Genomic DNA, 19,745 nt, shown 5'->3' on the forward strand with positions numbered 1-19,745 from the left:
GTAATTGCTAAAATAATGCATGAAGATTTTCCACCCACTGGGCTGAAGTGTGTGCCGTGGTGTGACCGAGGAAGGTGTGATTATTTTTGTCTTCTGATCAAGTTACAGCAGCAAAAATAAAAGCTTCATTTAAATTCCCAAATACAATCTGTCACAGTGACAGTCTGTGACGCTCTGATGCACAGACTGTATGATGTCGTTATGATTCAGTGTCACGTTAGCTCGGGTCACTGCAAAGAAACCGCAGAAATAAAATGTGGTGGTTGTGCATTTGAGTCATTTAAAGTACATCAGAGTACAGTTTTCACAGTGCGGTGATTCATTACCAGGAGTCAACACTGTGATGTTGGCAGCGCTCGGTGCGTTTCTCAGAAGCTCAGCGAAGCTTCAGCAGCGTGACTCGACCTACATTTACTATGCAGATGGTTTTCCTCACACACAGGCCAAATTATGCAGATCTATTGGCAGCTAATAGCATGAGGGATATATGAAAATCCCCCTCATGTTGCACGATGATGGGAATAAATCCTTGGGAAATTTGATTGCTACTGCAATCCTGCTGCCGCTGTCTTCATCTGCTCCAGGCTGTTTCTGCCATCTGCTGCGACGGATGGAAACTGCAATCTAAAATTATATCAGCCTGTACCTGAGATAAACGCACACAAAAATGAGGTATCTGTTTTCTTTTTGTTTTGTTTTTTCTTTTTTTTAATTCTTCGTGTTTCTGGAAACCCCACAGAGGCCACGGCGGTCAGCTACGACGGCAGCATGTATCTGAAGGTGCTGCTGCCCAGGACCATGCACACGGAGGCCGAGGACGTGTCTCTGCGTTTCATGTCCCAGAGGGCCTTCGGGCTCCTGGTGGCCACCACCTCTCAGCAGTCGGCTGATACCCTGCGTCTGGAGCTGGAGGGAGGCAGAGTGAAGCTGACGGTCAACCTGGGTAATGATGCTGCTGCTGATGCTGCTGATGCTGCTGATGCTGGTCCACACATGGGCAGATTTTGGTTGTTGATCTTCCAGGGGATGTCACCTACTGTACATCAGTCTTTCTCTCTGACTCTCCATCACCATCCCATCATAACAACATTCACAGTTGCTTAGAAATCTTAGTTGTTTTTTTATCAGAACAAATGTCACTGTGACCTGTCAACTGAAGCTGATTAATGAAATCACACAGATGATCAGCTACGTTTCATTACATCAGGAAATAACGATCAATTAAATATTCCACTTTGTATCTGGCTGCAAAAACATAAATAAAAAAGATAAAAGTACAAATACACATCAGCCAATGGGTCTGAACTAAACTGAACTATATTTACATTTAAACAACCTGAAGATACGTCACATACACATATATGGCTTATATATTTATATAAGCCTGAAACACCAACAACAGAAAATAGAATCTAAAAATATTTTATTGAAGATATGAAATTCATTTAACAAAAAAACATGAACATACTTTTTTTATTCTTCAGAAAATTGTATCAATTTTTTCTGAAGTATTTATTATATAATAATTATTCACATTGTCCTGAGGCTGTGAGATAAAATGTTTTATTTCAACCCAAATTTATTTTTGTTAGGTTGTTTTTTAAGCAACTGTATGTTTGTATGAATCACCCTCTCTCCCTCCCTCTGTCTCTCTCTCTCTCTGTGTCTCTCTCCCTCCCTCCCTCTTTCTCTCTTCCAGTTCATTCCGTGGTCAGGTCCCCCCTGACCGTCTTGTTTCTCTCTTTATTCTGCCCTTCAATGGCTGGTCTGCAGTTCAAGGAGAAGGCAGTCAGGGACCAGATCCATCATTGTTCTCACACAGAACCACTTCAGTTCTGCTGGGGCTGGAGGTGGGACCGTAGAACACTGGTCCCATCTCCACCTTTTCACTGGTCTGTTCAGTTTAGAGCCGCTTCACTGAATGCAGAACCCCACCCACCCACACACACACACCCACCCACAGGTGGACAGTGGCAGCTCCTCTGGTCTCTGGCTGTCTGTATCCACTGCTCTGTGATGGTTGACAGCTGGAGAGCACTCCTCAGCCTCATGACTTACACCAGCACATTAAAGCACAGTGGAATAAATTGGCTTTTACTCCTCAGATGGTGGAAGTGATGAGCAGGTAAATCCTTTCTTAAGAGCAGAAAATTGGAAAAGGATGTAAAAGATAAAGAGCCGTCGCAGACAGGAGGAAATCTTAGTGATCACATTATGTTTTTTCTAACTTCCCTCTTGGTGTACGGATCATCGTGGCTGCAGGATGTGCAAACGGCCTCTTTCCTCCCAACGTGACGTGATTAACGTCGGCGACAAGCAGGAGACGGTTTTTAATTTGACTCAACAGTCGTTTGGGTCTGAGAGAGTGAAGATCAAAGTTTGGGGGGAGGTTTGGAGAAGAGGTTCATCAGTAAAGTAGAAGAAATCGGACTAGGCTAATCTCACTCGTACCAGTCGTACTTTGGATTTTACCTAGTCCAAGATCTGAAGTCTATGAGTTGCACTGCTGCCACCTACTGGGACAGTTTTAAACATAGTTTTGCAAAATGTACACTTCACTTAGACATTATACATTCCTTGGTCAATCGGGCCGAAGTTAATCAAATAAAATGATATCCCTAATTTTGTTACTAACCTTAACTTGGATCTGATCCTAATCCTAATCCTAACTCAAAACATAATCTGAGCCATACCAGGAAACACACAGAGAACCATCCCATCATAACAACATTCACAGTTGCTTAGAAATCTTAGTTGTTTTTTTATCAGAACAAATGTCACTGTGACCTGTCAACTGAAGCTGATTAATGAAATCACACAGATGATCAGCTACGTTTCATTACATCAGGAAATAACGATCAATTAAATATTCCACTTTGTATCTGGCTGCAAAAACATAAATAAAAAAGATAAAAGTACAAATACACATCAGCCAATGGGTCTGAACTAAACTGAACTATATTTACATTTAAACAACCTGAAGATACGTCACATACACATATATGGCTTATATATTTATATAAGCCTGAAACACCAACAACAGAAAATAGAATCTAAAAATATTTTATTCAAAATATGAAATTCATTTAATAAAAAAACATGAACGTACATTTTTTTTATTCTTCAGAAAATGGTATCAATTTTTTTCTGAAGTATTTATTATATAATAATTATTCACATTGTCCTGAGGCTGTGAGATAAAATGTTTTATTTCAACCCAAATTTATTTTTGTTAGGTTGTTTTTTAAGCAACTGTATGTTTGTATGAATAACCCTCTCTCCCTCCCTCTGTCTCTCTCTCTCTCTGTGTCTCTCTCACTACCTCCCTCTTTCTCTCTTCCAGTTCATTCCGTGGTCAGGTCCCCCCTGACCGTCTTGTTTCTCTCTTTCTTCTGCCCTTCAATGGCTGGTCTGCAGTTCAAGGAGAAGGCAGTCAGGGACCAGATCCATCATTGTTCTCACACAGAACCACTTCAGTTCTGCTGGGGCTGGAGGTGGGACCGTAGAACACTGGTCCCATCTCCACCTTTTCACTGGTCTGTTCAGTTTAGAGCCGCTTCACTGAATGCAGAACCCCACCCACCCACACACACACACCCACCCACAGGTGGACAGTGGCAGCTCCTCTGGTCTCTGGCTGTCTGTATCCACTGCTCTGTGATGGTTGACAGCTGGAGAGCACTCCTCAGCCTCATGACTTACACCAGCACATTAAAGCACAGTGGAATAAATTGGCTTTTACTCCTCAGATGGTGGAAGTGATGAGCAGGTAAATCCTTTCTTAAGAGCAGAAAATTGGAAAAGGATGTAAAAGATAAAGAGCCGTCGCAGACAGGAGGAAATCTTAGTGATCACATTATGTTTTTTCTAACTTCCCTCTTGGTGTACGGATCATCGTGGCTGCAGGATGTGCAAACGGCCTCTTTCCTCCCAACGTGACGTGATTAACGTCGGCGACAAGCAGGAGACGGTTTTTAATTTGACTGAACGGTCGTTTGGGTCTGAGAGAGTGAAGATCAAAGTTTGGGGGGAGGTTTGGAGAAGAGGTTCATCAGTAAAGTAGAAGAAATCGGACTAGGCTAATCTCACTCGCACCAGTCGTACTTCTTTGGATTTTACCTAGTCCAAGATCTGAAGTCTATGAGTTGCACTGCTGCCACCTACTGGGACAGTTTTAAACATAGTTTTGCAAAATGTACACTTCACTTAGACATTATACATTCCTTGGTCAATCGGGCCGAAGTTAATCAAATAAAATTATATCCCTAATTTTGTTACTAACCTTAACTTGGATCTGATCCTAATCCTAATCCTAACTCAAAACATAATCTGAGCCATACCAGGAAACACACAGAGACCAAAAACATAACTAATATGTCACCTCGATATGAATGGGTTTCCACCTTGTACCACTAGAGGGAGCCCCAGTTCCATCCTTGGGAAGCATACCATAGGTTAAGAACCACTAATTTAATATAGTGAAAGAAAACTTTAAAGTAGACCTTCTGATGTCACATTCAATGTCATTTTCTTAATTAAAGTTAATGTTTTAATATAATTTAAACTAAAATGTGTTCAGAGTTCCTTTAAGGTTCCTGTCGAGCCTGTTTTTTTTTTTTTAATATTATCTCAACTCTCCAGGATCAAAACCAGGTTGTGGTTTTCAGTTCTTCTTATCTGCTGCAGACCCCGTCCTCACACTGGTGGGTCTCACATCAGTCAAACAATCAGTCAAACGTATCAGAGAGAAAACAGTGGGAACCATTTATGCTCCTTCACTTTACTGCTGCACCTCTACTTCAGTGGTCAACACAACTCTCCGCTCCGACCCCCCCTCTCTGATCCACTCTGTTGTTCTCTCAGTGGTGGCTGACACACACTGAGTGCTTTTTTTTTTTTTCCTGCCAGATTTTTCATTTTTATTCCAGATGTTGAAACACGTTCACCACAGGGAGGAAAGAGACGGTTCAGCCTCTCCAGGCTGTCCCCGGATGGTGGGCTCTGAAAGCACTGACGTGTCTGCAGAATGTACCTTGAAGGATGTGAATTATTCTCCTCTTTTGTGCCGTTTTCTTCTCTTTAATCTCACCATCTCACTCTCTCTCTCTCACCAGATTGTATCAGGATAGACTGTAATCTCAGTAAGTGTCTCCTATGATTATTCTACTGTTACATTTGCAGAACATGTTCTGTGATTTAATCATTCTCCCATGTGAACGTGAAGATAAGGATTGTTGTCGTTTTGTTTTGGGTTTTTTTCCCTGCGTCACATTTCTCCCCGTTCACTGTAAACATCAGAGATAAGACCCAACACCACGCCACCAACGCTGCTGCTGCCACCACGCTGCTGCTGCTGCCACTGCTGCAGCAGCAGGCTGACTTATGTGTGAATGTAATTACATACTTTGGCTCATGGAATCCACAAGTCAAGTCGCACGTAATCTCATTATTGCAGGGTAATGAAGTGGCCCGATCTGACATTATCAATGACGCCTATCATCGATCTCTCCTCCGAGGAACACGACTGATAATTGGACGGAGATTAACTGCTGTAATTGGTGTTTATTTGTGCAGACATAAACAGTGATTCATCTGAGTTTAGGGGGAAGGATTGATTTTAATAGAGCGTAATCACAGCACATGTGCCGAGACCAGATTATCTTAAAGGTTAACCCGATATTTGATATCAGCCTAGCACAATAATAAGTCGCCGTCTGAGCCTGAAGTCCGGGCGTGTGTCTCTGAGTGGATCTAACGTCCATAACAAAACACATTAAAGTATAATTTAATTGTTAGACAAAAATACATTTAAACTTTTATATTACGCAATTTTTTAGAAGCTTTTCAAAGTAAAATACTGTTGCAGGCTAAGGCAAATTAAATTAAAATTATTATTGTTATTTCTACTGTGAGGTGTGGGTCCACCTGATCCAAGGCCCACTCTAGTCCCTGCCCCAGTGGTTGGATACATCGCTGTTGCATTCTAAAATCACAGCACGGAGCCGTCTGTCAGGTTGACAGGACAGGGTTTAGTGTCGGCTGAGGTATTTCCTGATTCCTCCAAAACATTTGAATACACAAACCACACATTTAAATTTTATGCAAAATGTAGTATTCCCTCCTGCTAGTACTCTAAAGGGGTTCCACCTTGCCCCCCCCACCCCTGCACAACTCCACCTGTACTGCATACATACTTTTTTTACCAACTGAAGCCTTTAGACGTCAAGTATTAATAATCATAAATGAATCTGAACCTGTTCCCTTTCATTGAACTGGACCAGAGTCAGTGAAGAATCATATTTTTCATCAAACTCATTAATATTTTTTTACTACAGAGAGCGTTAGACTAAATTTTTTTAGATGGTTAAGATGTTCTGTGGTTTGATTTATTTTTCCTGCGTTCTATACCGTTAAAGCAGAGCAAATTATCAGACATCGTTTTCATGAGGGATAAAAAAAAAAGGACGTCCTGCTCCTTAGAACCAGATGAAATGCAAATTGAATTTCCCTGCATTAATGTATAAAACGTCTAAAATCCCTCAACATGAAAAATGACTTCATACAAACAGTGAGGCTGAGAAACATGACAATGGAGCCCAGAGCATCCATCAAATGCATTTCCATGAATTTAAATGAGGACTCATAATTCCATTGATTAAAAGGCAAGTGAACGCCACAGGCAGATCTGTTCCTGTATTAACAGAATTGATTTCCCGGTATCCGATAGCCTCGTGGCTCCCAGTGCCGCCGCGGCCTGTGGAGTGGCGGCGGCGCCGTGAATTTACGATGCAGATTGTGTCTCCCACCTGATAGTGAGAGACAGGCAATTTGAGTTTGGGGCTCTGACCAGAGTGGTGTGACAAACAGATAAAAGAAGGCGCTGCGGCTGCAGAGACGACGGCCTCTCTGATAGTAATCATCCAGTGGTGAGAGGACGACGATGATGAAGGCTCAGAAAAAAAACTTATCACTTTCCCGTCTGAAAGCAGGTTTCCACCGTTTATTAACGTACCCCTCCCCGAACTTCAACACTTTACTGACAAGTTTTCTCTATTTCTGGGTGATTTATTGCCGACTTTACTGAAACGTAGCGTTATTACTCTCGGAGCAGCAGCAGCAGCAGTTCACCTACAGTTCTGTGTAGAAGTTTAAGGCTGGTGTTAACAGTACGATTATTTTCTCCTCCTCTGGTTTGAAGAAACAGAAGATCGTTTTAAACACCATTATTGTTCAGAAGAAATGGTTTATTTTGTATCAAATAGTGGCTCTGTAGTGTAGCTGTTAGCACGCCTGCCCTGCAGGCAAAGAGTCCTGGGTTTGATTCCCAGAGGGACCACCTAATGACACCTCCCCACTTGTAAGTCACTTTGGATACAAGTGTCATAAGAGAATGTAAAAAAAAAAAGAAATTCTGGACCGTTCAGTTCTGCTGAGTGGGCATACTCATCCAACCTCTAGGTGGCACTGTTTTAGTAAAACATTATCTTATGACAGACAAAATAATTCCCTAAAATCATGCATTGGAACGGGCAACACCGTGGGAAGGCGGTCAGTGCCTCTGCCGTACAGCAGGGAGATCTTGGTGGAACCTGATGGTCTGTCTGTATGGGGTTCTCATGTTCTCCCTCGTGGGTGTGGAGGGGTTCTCCGGGTTCCTCCCACAGTCCAAAAACAGATTGAGGATTAGGTGAATTGTTCACTCCAATGTCTGAAGGTGTGAATGGTTGTTGTCTCTGTATGACAGCCCTGTGTTCAAGGTTAAACCTGAAACCCCCCTCCCCCCCCCCCCCCCCCCTCCCTCCCCACCACAGTGTGACTGATGTGATTGGCTACTGCTCTCCCCCACGTTACCCCATCAGTTAGAATTAAACCAAAGGGTCAGTAGATTTAAATCGTTCTACGGTAAAAACAACGTGTTTCTGTTTGAGTTTATTTAAAAACAACGAGCTCATATTTAAATGATAACGAAGCTCTGAACAAGTCATTGCCTTCTCTGCCACTAGATGGCATTACATCATCAGACACTGCTCTCATAATGCATTCTGTGATTCTGCTGCACTACAGCGGGCTGGGTCACCCCTCCTCCCTCTCCTCCCTCCCACCCCTCGGAGGAGACTGCAGTTCCACACCGTAATAACAGACGCCTCATTAAAAGTGGAGACAAATTTTCAAAATCTGCACAATTCTTCTGCCCTAAATAATTTGGACACTTTGCACATTATCATTTGGGAGCGTTACAGTTTGCAGTGTTCTCATTAACATTGGCTGGGAACTTAATTACTGGACTAAAAAAAAATAAGAGACTGATTTTTCACAGATGATGGTTTTTTTATTTGTTTGTTTTTGAACCAAGGTTTCTCTGTCATTTGTAGAGGAATTAAAAAATGATAGTGAATCTGCACCAGCTGCTGCTGGGAATCTGTCCATCCTCTGTCCCAGGGTGCATCACTCTGAGAACTAGTGTTGCCGTGGTGATGATACTGACTCTTTTTTTTTTTTTTTGGACCCGTCGTCTGGTTTGGACCAGAGTTAGTTGGTCTGTAGCTAACGTTAGCTCTGGTGTCTGTACCAGGACTGTTGTAGCTAACGTTACGTCAGCAGTACACTACATTTGATTTCACAATTCAATTGTTTTGTAATTAATAAGTATAAAAGTGTGTTCCTGCACACAGGAAACTAAACATTTATTGTTGTCTGTCTATTGACAGACGATGATGGAGGAGGAAAACCCTTAGTTTTGTCATGAAATCCTCCTTCATTTTCTTTAGTGTTTGTTGAAGGTGTTTGTCTTTGGAACTTGATGTCCAATAAGAAACGAGCTCCTGAGAAACACACACCAGATGAACGCTCCAATAAGAGACGAGTTCCTGAGAAACACACACCAGATGAACGCTGTGCTGCCGACAGCCTCTCTCATCTCCTCCGGCTTCACTGAATCTGTTGCCGGCGTCTGTTTCACCCGGGCTCACCAGGTTAACTTTTCTGTTTTTAATGTTGGACATGATTCCAGCCGGCTCGCTGCTTTTCATTATCAAAGTAAATCTATAAAGTACAGAGGCAGCAGGATCTGATGTGATTGATCCGTCTGCTGCCTGCAGTCGATATTCAGCAGGTGGAGGCTGGCATCACGCGGCGCGCTGTAAAGACTACTGGATACGAAGCTCTCAGACCTGGGCCCCCGGTCGCAGCTTTTATTTCCCTGAGGATGGAGAAAGTTGAGTGTTCCAAAATACAAAAACCCCGGTGGTGTTTTCCATTTATTGCCCTCCGCACGTCCCCTGTAATTCTCTCCTGCAGCCTGTGCTCAATTAGACAGACTAACCCCTGAAGGCCCACTCAGCTTAGACACGGCCAATTAGTTTCCCAAGCAATGTCAGAACTGGTTTGAACCGCCACCGCGTCGGCCTGATGCTGAATGACGATGCGGCGCCGCGTGAGCGTCTGCACACTGACCCATTTTAGAAACCCTGCCAAGGATGGAGCGAAGGAAACGCTGACACCGGAGGCAGCGGCAGGAGTCGGGGTTTGAGCCCAGCCGTTAGATAATACCACACATAAATCTGCAGCAGACGTCGATGAAACACGCCTTCGTAAAAAGAGTCGTATACATCATGCTAGTTTAGTGGGAAAATCATTTTACACCTTCAGCCTCTTAGCTTCCTGCGATTGTTATTCATTTGTCACAGTCCTCCTTTAAGTGTGTTTTGAGTGAATGCAAATAATAGACTGCAGATAAATACGTCAGTCAGTGTGTGTGAGAGTGAGTGTGAGAGCAGAATCATGTCGGTCCGCAGCCCCAGGGAGAGAGCGATAGTCATGTTGGGAGCTCCGTGTGAACACGGTGAACTGAGCTGATTTGGTGGAATTGTCACTCGATGGTTTTCGCCTCTTAGGTAAAGGACCGGAGGTTCTGCTGGTGGGGGAGAAGCTGAATGACAATGAGTGGCACGCAGTGAAGGTGGTGCGGCGTGGGAAGAACCTGCAGCTGTCTGTGGACAACGTGACAGTAGAAGGTAGAGTCGGAGCGGAGGCGGTTCAGAGAATCACAGCCTGTTTACTCTGTGTCCGTGACGCTGCTTCCTGTTCCTCCGCAGGCCACATGTACGGGGCCCACACCCGTCTGGAGTTCAACAACATCGAGACGGGCATCATGACGGAGCGCCGCTTCATCTCGGTGGTGCCGTCCAACTTCATCGGCCATCTGCAGTCACTGTCCTTCAATGGTGCGCTGTATCTGGACCAGTGCAAGAACGGAGACATCTCCTACTGCGAGCTGAACGCTCGCTTCGGCCTGAGGCACATCGTGGCCAATCCTGTGACGTTTCTGACCCAGGCCAGTTACCTGGCCTTCTCCACCCTGCAGGCCTACGCCTCCATGCACCTCTTCTTCCAGTTCAAAACCACCAGCAGCGACGGTCTGATTCTCTACAACACTGGAGACGGCAGCGACTTCATCGTGGTGGAGCTGGTCAAAGGGTGAGACAGTCAGAGTCAAAAAAAAAAAAACACCTCAAATTATTACCACATACACAACACTTCCTTTTGTGGCCACTATGTGGTGTCCCTGTATCTACAAGAGTAAATCTAAGCATTAACAAACCACAGTATGTTGGGAGGTGTGGGAGATTTTTATTATATTATATATATATTATATAATATTATATATTATATTATTATATCATCAATAGACACATGGTGTAAAAATGATGGGAATAAAGGATAACGAGAAGAGAGGTAAGAGACAGAAAATAAATGAATCTTTTTTTTCTTTCCTTTCTTTTTTTCTTTCCTTTTTATAAAAAAATGAACAATTGAAAATTTAAATGAAAGTTAAGAGAAAACACTGACTAGAGTGGAGGGCAATAAAGGTCCAATAAATAAATAATCAAATGAATAATCAGATGACCTTTCACACCTCAGACCGCAGCAGGTTCTGTTCTGCTGCTGCAGACACAACAATTTAAAAATGTTTTTTCAGTCTGTCGCCGACTTCCTCAGTTTCAACAGCTTTTTCATCCAGGTTCCTCTGACGTTGATACATCGCTCTTTTGCTGTTTACTGATCGAATCTAATATCAAATGTACCATCAGCTGTTTGGAGGGTATTTAGCTTGTTCTACACGCTCTGTTGAAAACAAGGACGGAGCAAACAGGAAGTGAAGCGGCCAAATCAATCTTGGCCATCTAACTTCTGCAGAGCGTCGAGCCGATAAAGCAATAAATCTGGACTGGAGTATGAAAATAACCCTTAGATTTTCACTGTGTATTCACTATAATAACACTGAAAAAAGACAGTTGTCGTTGTTGTTGTCGTTGTTGTTGTTGTTGACGTGAGCGCTCTACTCCCTCCTGCAGTTACATCCATTATGTTTTCGACCTGGGCAACGGTCCGTCACTCATGAAGGGAAACTCGGACAAACCTCTGAACGACAACCAGTGGCACAACGTGGTGATCTCCAGGGACGGCAACAACATGCACGTCCTGAAGATCGACTCCCGCACCGTCACACAGCACACCAACGGAGCCAGGAACCTGGACCTGAAAGGTACCGCACTGTGCAGAGAACTTGTTTCAAGACTTTACGCTAATCCGAAAAATTAAAAAAACAAAAAACATTGAAAACATTAACAAAAGCAACAGCAACAAAGAGCTGAGAATATGTTGTTATTATGATCAGAGAGATGATGGTTGTTGATAATAAAATAGATAAATAATAATTAAATTAGACAAACACAAAATATAGATGAGGAACCTCACAATATAAACACAAATATATAAATATATATGTGTGTACAGTATGCTGAGCTGCAAACTGAATACAAGAATTTCAGCTGTAAACTTTTTCTACCTTCACATTTATCATATGAAATTGTGTCATCATTACTTTGTCTGAGTCTGGATCTGAAAATGTTCTGACAAACCGTCTGAGGAGACAAGACTCAAGGCTGAGTCTGCAGTGAAACTGTCAAAAGACGCACAGTGGAAACACTCGCCATTTATATACAGAGAAATATAGGTTTTTATTTCTTCATGTCCAGGTGCAGCAACTTGATGGAACTTCACAACAACAGTGATAATAAGGATTCATATTTTTATTGTATTATTACTAATGTTATTAAAAATTATACATTTTATTTTCCAAAAACAAGTAGTAAATAATTAAAGTCGTTAACAGAATGACTTCAGGTCTCAGTAAATAATTCTCTGCTTCAACCTTATCCACTGAGTACACCTGCTCTGTTTCTTTCTGTTTGGACCATTTCCCATCATGCCGCTCTCCTCGAGTCTGCCCCGAGTTTCTGAACAGGCTTTGGTCCAGCGGTCCATCAATAACAGAGGTTTTTGTCTTTAACACTCGTGTCCTCCAGGGGAGCTGTACATCGGAGGTCTGGGGAAGAGCATGTACAGCAGCCTGCCCAGGTTAATAGCCTCCAGAGAGGGGTACAAGGGCTGTCTGGCCTCCGTGGACCTGAACGGACGACTGCCTGACCTGCTGGCCGACGCCCTGTACAAGGTGGGGGAGGTGGACCGAGGCTGTGGAGGTGAGGAAGAGAATGAGACGGATCTTTATGATTTCGTTGTTGTTGTTGTTGTTGTTTACCATCTGTGTTGAACCCACACTGTCTCCCTGTCAGAATCTGTGGAGTGTTTTTACCACAGAGATGAAACAAAGGGACAAATAAAAAAAATATATATATAATAATTTCAGTACATTTTATTGGTAATGACTTCAATTCAAATCTCCTCCAGTTAACGCCTAAGAGCAATTAGGTGCACTAAAGAGGTGTAATGATTGGTCCGCAACCCACATGTTGGGCACACCAGCTCCACCCGCTGCTAAAAGTGAGTGAATACTTGTTAAATCTTTTTATTTATTTTATTATTTGTCATACCACAGGTCCAAGCACCACATGCACCGAGGACTCATGTCACCACCAGGGGGTGTGTCTGCAGCAGTGGGAGGGCTTTACCTGTGACTGCACCATGACCACGTACGGCGGACCGTTCTGCAGCGACCGTAAGTCCCAGTGTCTTTACTCTTGAGCAGAGTAGAACCGTTTCGTGGTGTGAGACTGAGTGACAGATAAAAAATAACCATAAAAGAAAGAGTCGTACGACGAATCAGGCAAAGGTTCGTTCGGAAACTGATGTTTTTGCCATTATTCGTAAAAGGTTTGTTCGGAAACTGATGTTTTTGCCATTATTTATATCTATCTGTACCCGACCCCCGCACACACAAGCCCTCCACCATCACCATGCTTGTTATTGTCTTAGAAATTGATGTTAGTCTGGAAATGAACTCTGAGCTCAGTACTGACCCCTGGTGGCTGACATAGACATATGTATATAACAAGATTTATTTTCTAAAACCGCGTATCGACTTGATAAATATAGATTTTTTTTTTCAACCCTGACGTGAACCAAAGGCAGAGAGAGCTGCAGGTCAACTGCTGAGTCATTCTTAGACTTTATTCAGATCAAGGCAAACCCGTTGTTGCCTCAGAGTTGGGTGAACAGTCACGTGATGTCAGAGCTGCAGAGAGAAGTGGGTTTTCATCCTGACTCTGTCTCTGGTCCTTCACTGCAGCAGAGTTTCTCTGAATCCTCCGCTCCGTCAGGATCAGTCCCACGAGCTGAAGGTCAGGTTCAAGAAGAACTCTTGCAGTTTTCAACACACGCTGTTGTTGTTTAAGAACACTGAGTTCTGCCTGTGGAGAAAGAAGAAACACGACTGTATCACGTACATCTCCTGACTTTACTGAGCAGAACTTTGGATCTGGAACGGCAGTAAATGATGATTTTGCCGCATGTTTACTCAAAACGTTATCACAAATAAGGAGCAACATGAGTGTTTGATCAGGTAGCCAAATACTACTTTCAGTTTTCGCCGCCCTCCTCGGCTTCTGTCTGATTTCCATCTGACCATTTTCATCATTTGAACCCGTGGTCTTGGATGAACACTGTGCTAAATTATTATCTGCAGCAGTTCTTTCTCTTCAAACCACTGAAACGTTACACGTCGCTGAGCTCTCCACTCTCGGCTGCTCCTTCCTCATTTGTGTCTCTCTTGTTGCCTCCGGCCTGTTATTGAGCGAGTCCCTGAATGCAGCACTCCTGACAGGATACATTGGAGACACTGTATCCTGTCCACAGAGGAGCCTGGAACCACGGTTAGAACCTCTATGGACTTTAGTAAAACTAACCAAAGGTTGTCGGCCAAATTCTGCTGCTTTTCTGAGGGGAAAGAAAATTGAATTTTTATTCCCGATTACCTCAGTTTTCTCTTCTATTGCTGTTGTTTTTAAAAGCATTCGGCAGTCCTCCACTGGGGGGCGACAGAGGGCTTTAGGGAAGGCACAAAGGGGGAAAAAAACATCTAAACTAACACTCTCAGTACTACAGCAAAGACTACATCTAATCAGAAATTCTTTATTGATCCCCAGGAGGCCATTGTTGGTATTACAGTTGTAGAAAAGTACAGCAAAGACTACATCTAATCAGAAATACTTTATTGATCCCCAGGAGGACATGGTTGGTATTACAGTTGTAGAAAAGCAAGAGAAATGAAGATAAGAAATGAATGTAGAGAAATATATTTTAAAAATAATAATTATCACCAGTCTGTGCAGCAGCAGTGGTCGACTGTTACATTGGAGTACATTTGTCTGAGAACTTGTTCAGACCTGATGGTCCACGTCTGTGTGTCTTGACCTCGGGTGTCGAGGCGGGGACTGGCCCCGGTGTTTGGACACAGCAGCGATGACAGCCGTGTCATATAACAGAGGTTGACTTTCAGCAGCAGCTCTTCATATTCATATGATACACAGCAGATTAACTTTAGGCTGGATGGTCCGTTGGTCATGGAGAGTTAAGCTTCATTTGCTGCAGAGTCGTTTGGAATAACTGCAACAATGGTGCTTTTTCTGGTGATCATTACAGAAATGTGCTGTTTAGCTAAATTGTTTCAACAGACAAAGGGGCATTAAAGCCTGTAGGAGGGTTATTTCAGGGTAATTTGCTGATAACAGGAAGAAAGTTGTGTTTGTAATTGGAGCAAATCTAACTCTGCCTGTTCGCCCGTCATCGACGTCTCACTTTGGAGCTGCCGGCTAATTATTCTGTGACCATTTCAGGAATTACAGAGTGTAAATAAACTTTCACGTACAGACTGGCGGCCGTTATCTGCTCCGGCCTGATGCCCAAAAAGCCGCTTTGCTGCGCTCCATCTGTTGTTACTCACACTGTTACAATCTGACGTGTGCGTCCAAATCAGCCTGCCGTTGTAATCTATTGATCCGGTGAATCAATGGTTCATCCCCGGCGAGGTGCGTGTCCTCAGCCTGCGCTCCGAGCTCAGAGGAGAAACAGAGCCGTGTGCCTGTGGTTCCTCTTTAAGACGCTCAGATCTGCAGAAACAGGCCACGTTCTGGAAGTGGATCTGCATCTGCATCAGTTATTTATAAATTCTGCTAATGACCCAGGGAAAAGAAAGGCCGACCGTATTTTTGTCAGTGTAAAGTACATGCTTCATCACGTTTTTTAATATTAGAGCTTGATATTACAGCCTCTTTTTTTTTTTTTTTACAGTACCTCTGATAACACAGGGAGGATCATTCTCACAGTGAAAGGATAATTTGTTAAGGCAGCTGTAGAAATAATCCCTGTGGTTTCTCTTCCACAGTGGAGCTTCAGAGAATTGAATTTTCCTCTTTACTGTGAGATCCATTAAAATTAACTTTTACCATTTTTATAACTGGTGCAGAAGATGTTAGATTTTTTTTTTTTTTTTCTGTATTTTCTTTAATATCGTTTGTGAGCAGAACTGGCCAGATATCTTCATTTATATATAGACATTGTATATAGAACACAGATTGTTTTAATTAACTGTATATGTGAGTGCTTTTATGTTGGTTAAAAGTCGATACAAATGCATGACACTTTGCATCGGTTCAAATCAAAAAACAAGCTGTAAGGAGTAGAATGTGTCTCCTAAAAGCTTTGTTTCTGACCCACTATTAAACCCAGACGTCAGGTTACGTTCTACGTAGGCTGAGAGACGTTCAGGTGTTGGAACAGAACGTGGGAAGAACTGGTTCCACAGACACCAACAGTGTTCTCCAGTGGAACTCTTTCCACTTCCTGTTGTTTCTCTTCTTCTGTGGTTGTTGTTTCATATATTGACAGTTAACCAGGTCAACCAGACCAGAGCAGTTTGACCAGTTTAATCAGAGCAGATCAATGGTGACGTTCCAGTGTTACTGGACAGAAATGGGACTTTTATTGAAGAGAACAGTTTCAGTTGATGAGGTTCTGACAAAGAAAAGAGTATCAGTGGATTTGGTCACAGTTTGACTGGAGCTTTGTTATAAAAAAAAGAATCGTGATAAAACCGTATTGTGAACAAGAAATCGTGAGTCGTATTCGTGATAAAATCGGATTGTGAACAAGAAATTGTGAGTCGTATTGTATTGTGAGTTGAGCGTATCTTTACATCAGTTTGGTCCAATCAAATGATCCACATCTTCTAATTTCTAAAGCTTCTGTTTCTACCTGATGTATCTCATCCTTCAGAGGCAGCGTCATTACCATCTGCTCTTTAAACACGAGCGTGTGTCGCCCTCTCAACCAGAGGCCAGTCCTGACCTTTCACACTGTAAAGATATAAGAGCTGGGATTTCTCAGAAACGTCCTCCACAGCAGGAGTCGTCAAAGGATGAAGCTGAGAGAACGTGGTGAATCTAACTTTCACACTTTAACTCTCAGCTATGTTTTTAAACAGCACCACAAAAACAGTGTTGTTGTTTTTTTTATCTTTTTTTTTTTTTTATTGGACGTGATAAGGGTTACAACCGGCACCTGACGAAAAGCCTCCTGGAATCTTGGAAAACAGCCTGATTTGCTTCACGGAATTTCAAACGGCTGCCTGAGGCAGATCTTTTCCTCCACACATTTTCTTTTTATAACAAGTGTCATAGACATGAATGCATTAAAAGTAATATTTGGTTGCAGGCAACCTCCCTCTGTCTGAAGAATACTGAACACAGGCCAGTTCTCAGTCACAGAGCAGAATCAGTGTGTGCTTCTTAAACACATCTTTATTTTAAGACAGAACTGGAGTTCAACCTTATTTCCATAAAATCTTTCCATCCCAAGAAGATAAAACACAGACTCCGTGGTTTCACAGGAGAACTCCAGTAATTCAGCATCTCATCGCTATATTCCGTCGGCGCCGTGGCATGTTCACGGCTGCATACAGCTGCCATTATAATCCGTGACACCAGGTCGCAAGTCAAGTCTTAGAGATACTTTTCAACGTGTGGGAATCAAAGTAAACCATTGTTTGTTGTTGGTTCCTTTATTTAGTCCGTTTATCGCAGAATCTCGTGGTCTAGCGTGCTTTTGGAATTATTGTGGAATGTCACGATATCGCACGAACTCAGCTTCCGAGGCTCTGCTATGGCGCTCCCTGTGGAAATTATATATAGAGCAGTTTTTTAAAGCGCCTGCTGGCCAACAGTGGTAGTGCAGAAGAAAAATGAGGCTTCACCAAAATATATATGATAAGATATATATATATATATATATGTGTGTGTGTGTGTGTGATAGAGTAAGATTGCATGAGTGAAATGACACATTTTCCTGCCCAGTTTTCTGTTTCTCAGTCTCCAGGAATGAGACCCACAGAGAACATCCATATTTTATACACTGTCCATGGGCTGACATGACGGACATCACAATGCCTTAGCCGTAGCAACAGTAGCAAATCCTGCTACAAGTTCAGCTTTGATGGACAGCTCCTGCCAAACCTCTGACAGGAGCCTGCAGCACCAGTAACCAGGGGGAACTGTTTAGTTCTTTATTTACAAGCTGATTTCTTTTTATTTCTATCGACGCAGCAGAAAAATCTTTATCTTTGGTTTAAAACAACATTCTGGAACGTTTAATTTGGTGGAGGTTGAGGCGGGACCCTCGGTCATGTGGGCTTTAAACGGCAGCACGGTCCGACATCAAAGGTCAAACCAATACATCAGTTTATCTCAAAGGCAATTCCAGGACTAATGCATCACACTGAGCCGTCGTCAGCGTCGTTAAACCAAACGGATCACGTGACAACAAGATAATGTATGTTAACGATAAATCTGTTTCGTCCGCAAACATTTTTACACGTGGCTGCAGGAGCAACCGCACGCGTCGTCCCCTCAACACTTTATCCTTCGTCTTCCGTCGTCTAAAAGCACGGTTCCAGATCACGCTTCCCTGGTTTCCCAACATCAGGCTCTCGTTCAAAACGAAAACCTCATGAAGCTTGTTAAAAAAAAAAAAACCTCAGATCTCTCCGTGGGTTTGTGCCCCGGCAAATTTACATTCATGAACACAAAGCGATTTAGCACGTAGGCCAGAGACATCTGTGCTAATTTACCTCTAGGTCAGCGTTTCATCACCAAAGTCACCAACGCGTAATGGCGTCCTCGCTGCATTTTCAGCACTTCTCTTTGTAAACATATGGACAGTGTAATCATCAGTTAACTTCTCCAGATACAGATGAGTGTGTTGGCAAAAGAAATGTCACCCCTGGGTGCACGTGTGTGTATGTGTACTGGTATTACTGCAGTGTGGGGACATTTCCCTGGAAATATACCAATAGTTTCAGGAAGACTTTGTCCTGTGGGGACATTTTGGACGGGCCCTCTGATTTAAACTTAAGCTTGGATTAGATATAGAGTCAAGTCAGAGTTGAGGAGATTTATCTTTGATTTCTCAACAGTGTAGGTCTGGGCTCCAGTACTTTACTGTTGGTAATACTGGTGGTATTTGATCGACAAATATTTGAAGTGGTATTACACGAGTAAAATCTATGAGAACCACTGATTTATAGTATATATTAGGGGTGTAAGAACATTTTGATCCACTGAAATATCCTGATATCTCCTCCCCTGATCCCGTATCAATCTCCTCAGTCATCAGTTATTGATGACTGAGCGACTCCAGCGACTGGATGTACATAAATAGGGTAAAATAGGTAATAAAAAATAGGTAAAAATAACATTTGAAAAAATGTACGACCCGTCAACTATCTTAAATCATCACCTTAAGTCACAATATATAAATCACAGTTTGTTTGTTGAATACACAGTGAACATTTTGAGCTAATGCTAACTTTTAAATGATAAATGTCATAAGGAAGTTAAATACAATAGTGTCAGCAACATGACAGGAATGATAAAAAACAGGTGTGGTAAAGTCATTGGAGCATAAATACTCGTAAACAAAAGTACAGAGTCCACCTCGATTATTCTACACTCAGCCCCTCCCTGAGAGATTATTAGGTGAAGTTCTTTGTCCTGCTCTGAGGTGAATCAGTCTGTCAGTTGACTTGAGAAAGTAAAATGGATCAACAGAAATATCTGGACCAAAAAAGATTCTGCTGTTCTATCTGTCTGGATCTACTGAATGATCCTGTGGCCATTCCATGTGGACACAGCTACTGTAAAGTCTGCATTGAAGGACACTGGAAGACAGAAGATGAGAAGTACATCTACACCTGTCCTCAGTGTAGAAAGACCTTCAGACGGAGGCCTGACCTGGAGAAGAACATTATGCTGGCAGATCTAGTGGAGGAGCTGAAGAAGACCAGACTCCAAGCTGCTCCTGCTGATCACTGCTATGCTGGAGCTGAAGACGTGGCCTGTGATGTCTGCACTGGGAGGAAACTGAAATCTGTCAAGTCCTGTTTGGATTGTTTG

General features: G+C 42.7%; 1 protein-coding gene across 1 annotated transcript in view; it reads left to right on the forward strand.

Annotated features, from left to right (window-relative positions):
* nrxn2a (neurexin 2a) overlaps positions 1-19,745 on the forward strand; it is a 121,793-nt gene that overhangs the window by 54,379 nt on the left and 47,669 nt on the right. The window contains exons 8-12 of the mRNA XM_025065880.1: positions 9,894-10,013; positions 10,095-10,476; positions 11,355-11,545; positions 12,369-12,542; positions 12,899-13,018. Of these exons, the coding sequence (XP_024921648.1) occupies positions 9,894-10,013; positions 10,095-10,476; positions 11,355-11,545; positions 12,369-12,542; positions 12,899-13,018 (987 nt within the window). The remainder of the gene's footprint in view (positions 1-9,893; positions 10,014-10,094; positions 10,477-11,354; positions 11,546-12,368; positions 12,543-12,898; positions 13,019-19,745) is intronic.

Source organism: Cynoglossus semilaevis, chromosome 19 (assembly GCF_000523025.1).
Source record: "Cynoglossus semilaevis isolate Cse_v1.0 chromosome 19, Cse_v1.0, whole genome shotgun sequence".
Taxonomy (NCBI): domain Eukaryota; kingdom Metazoa; phylum Chordata; class Actinopteri; order Pleuronectiformes; family Cynoglossidae; genus Cynoglossus; species Cynoglossus semilaevis.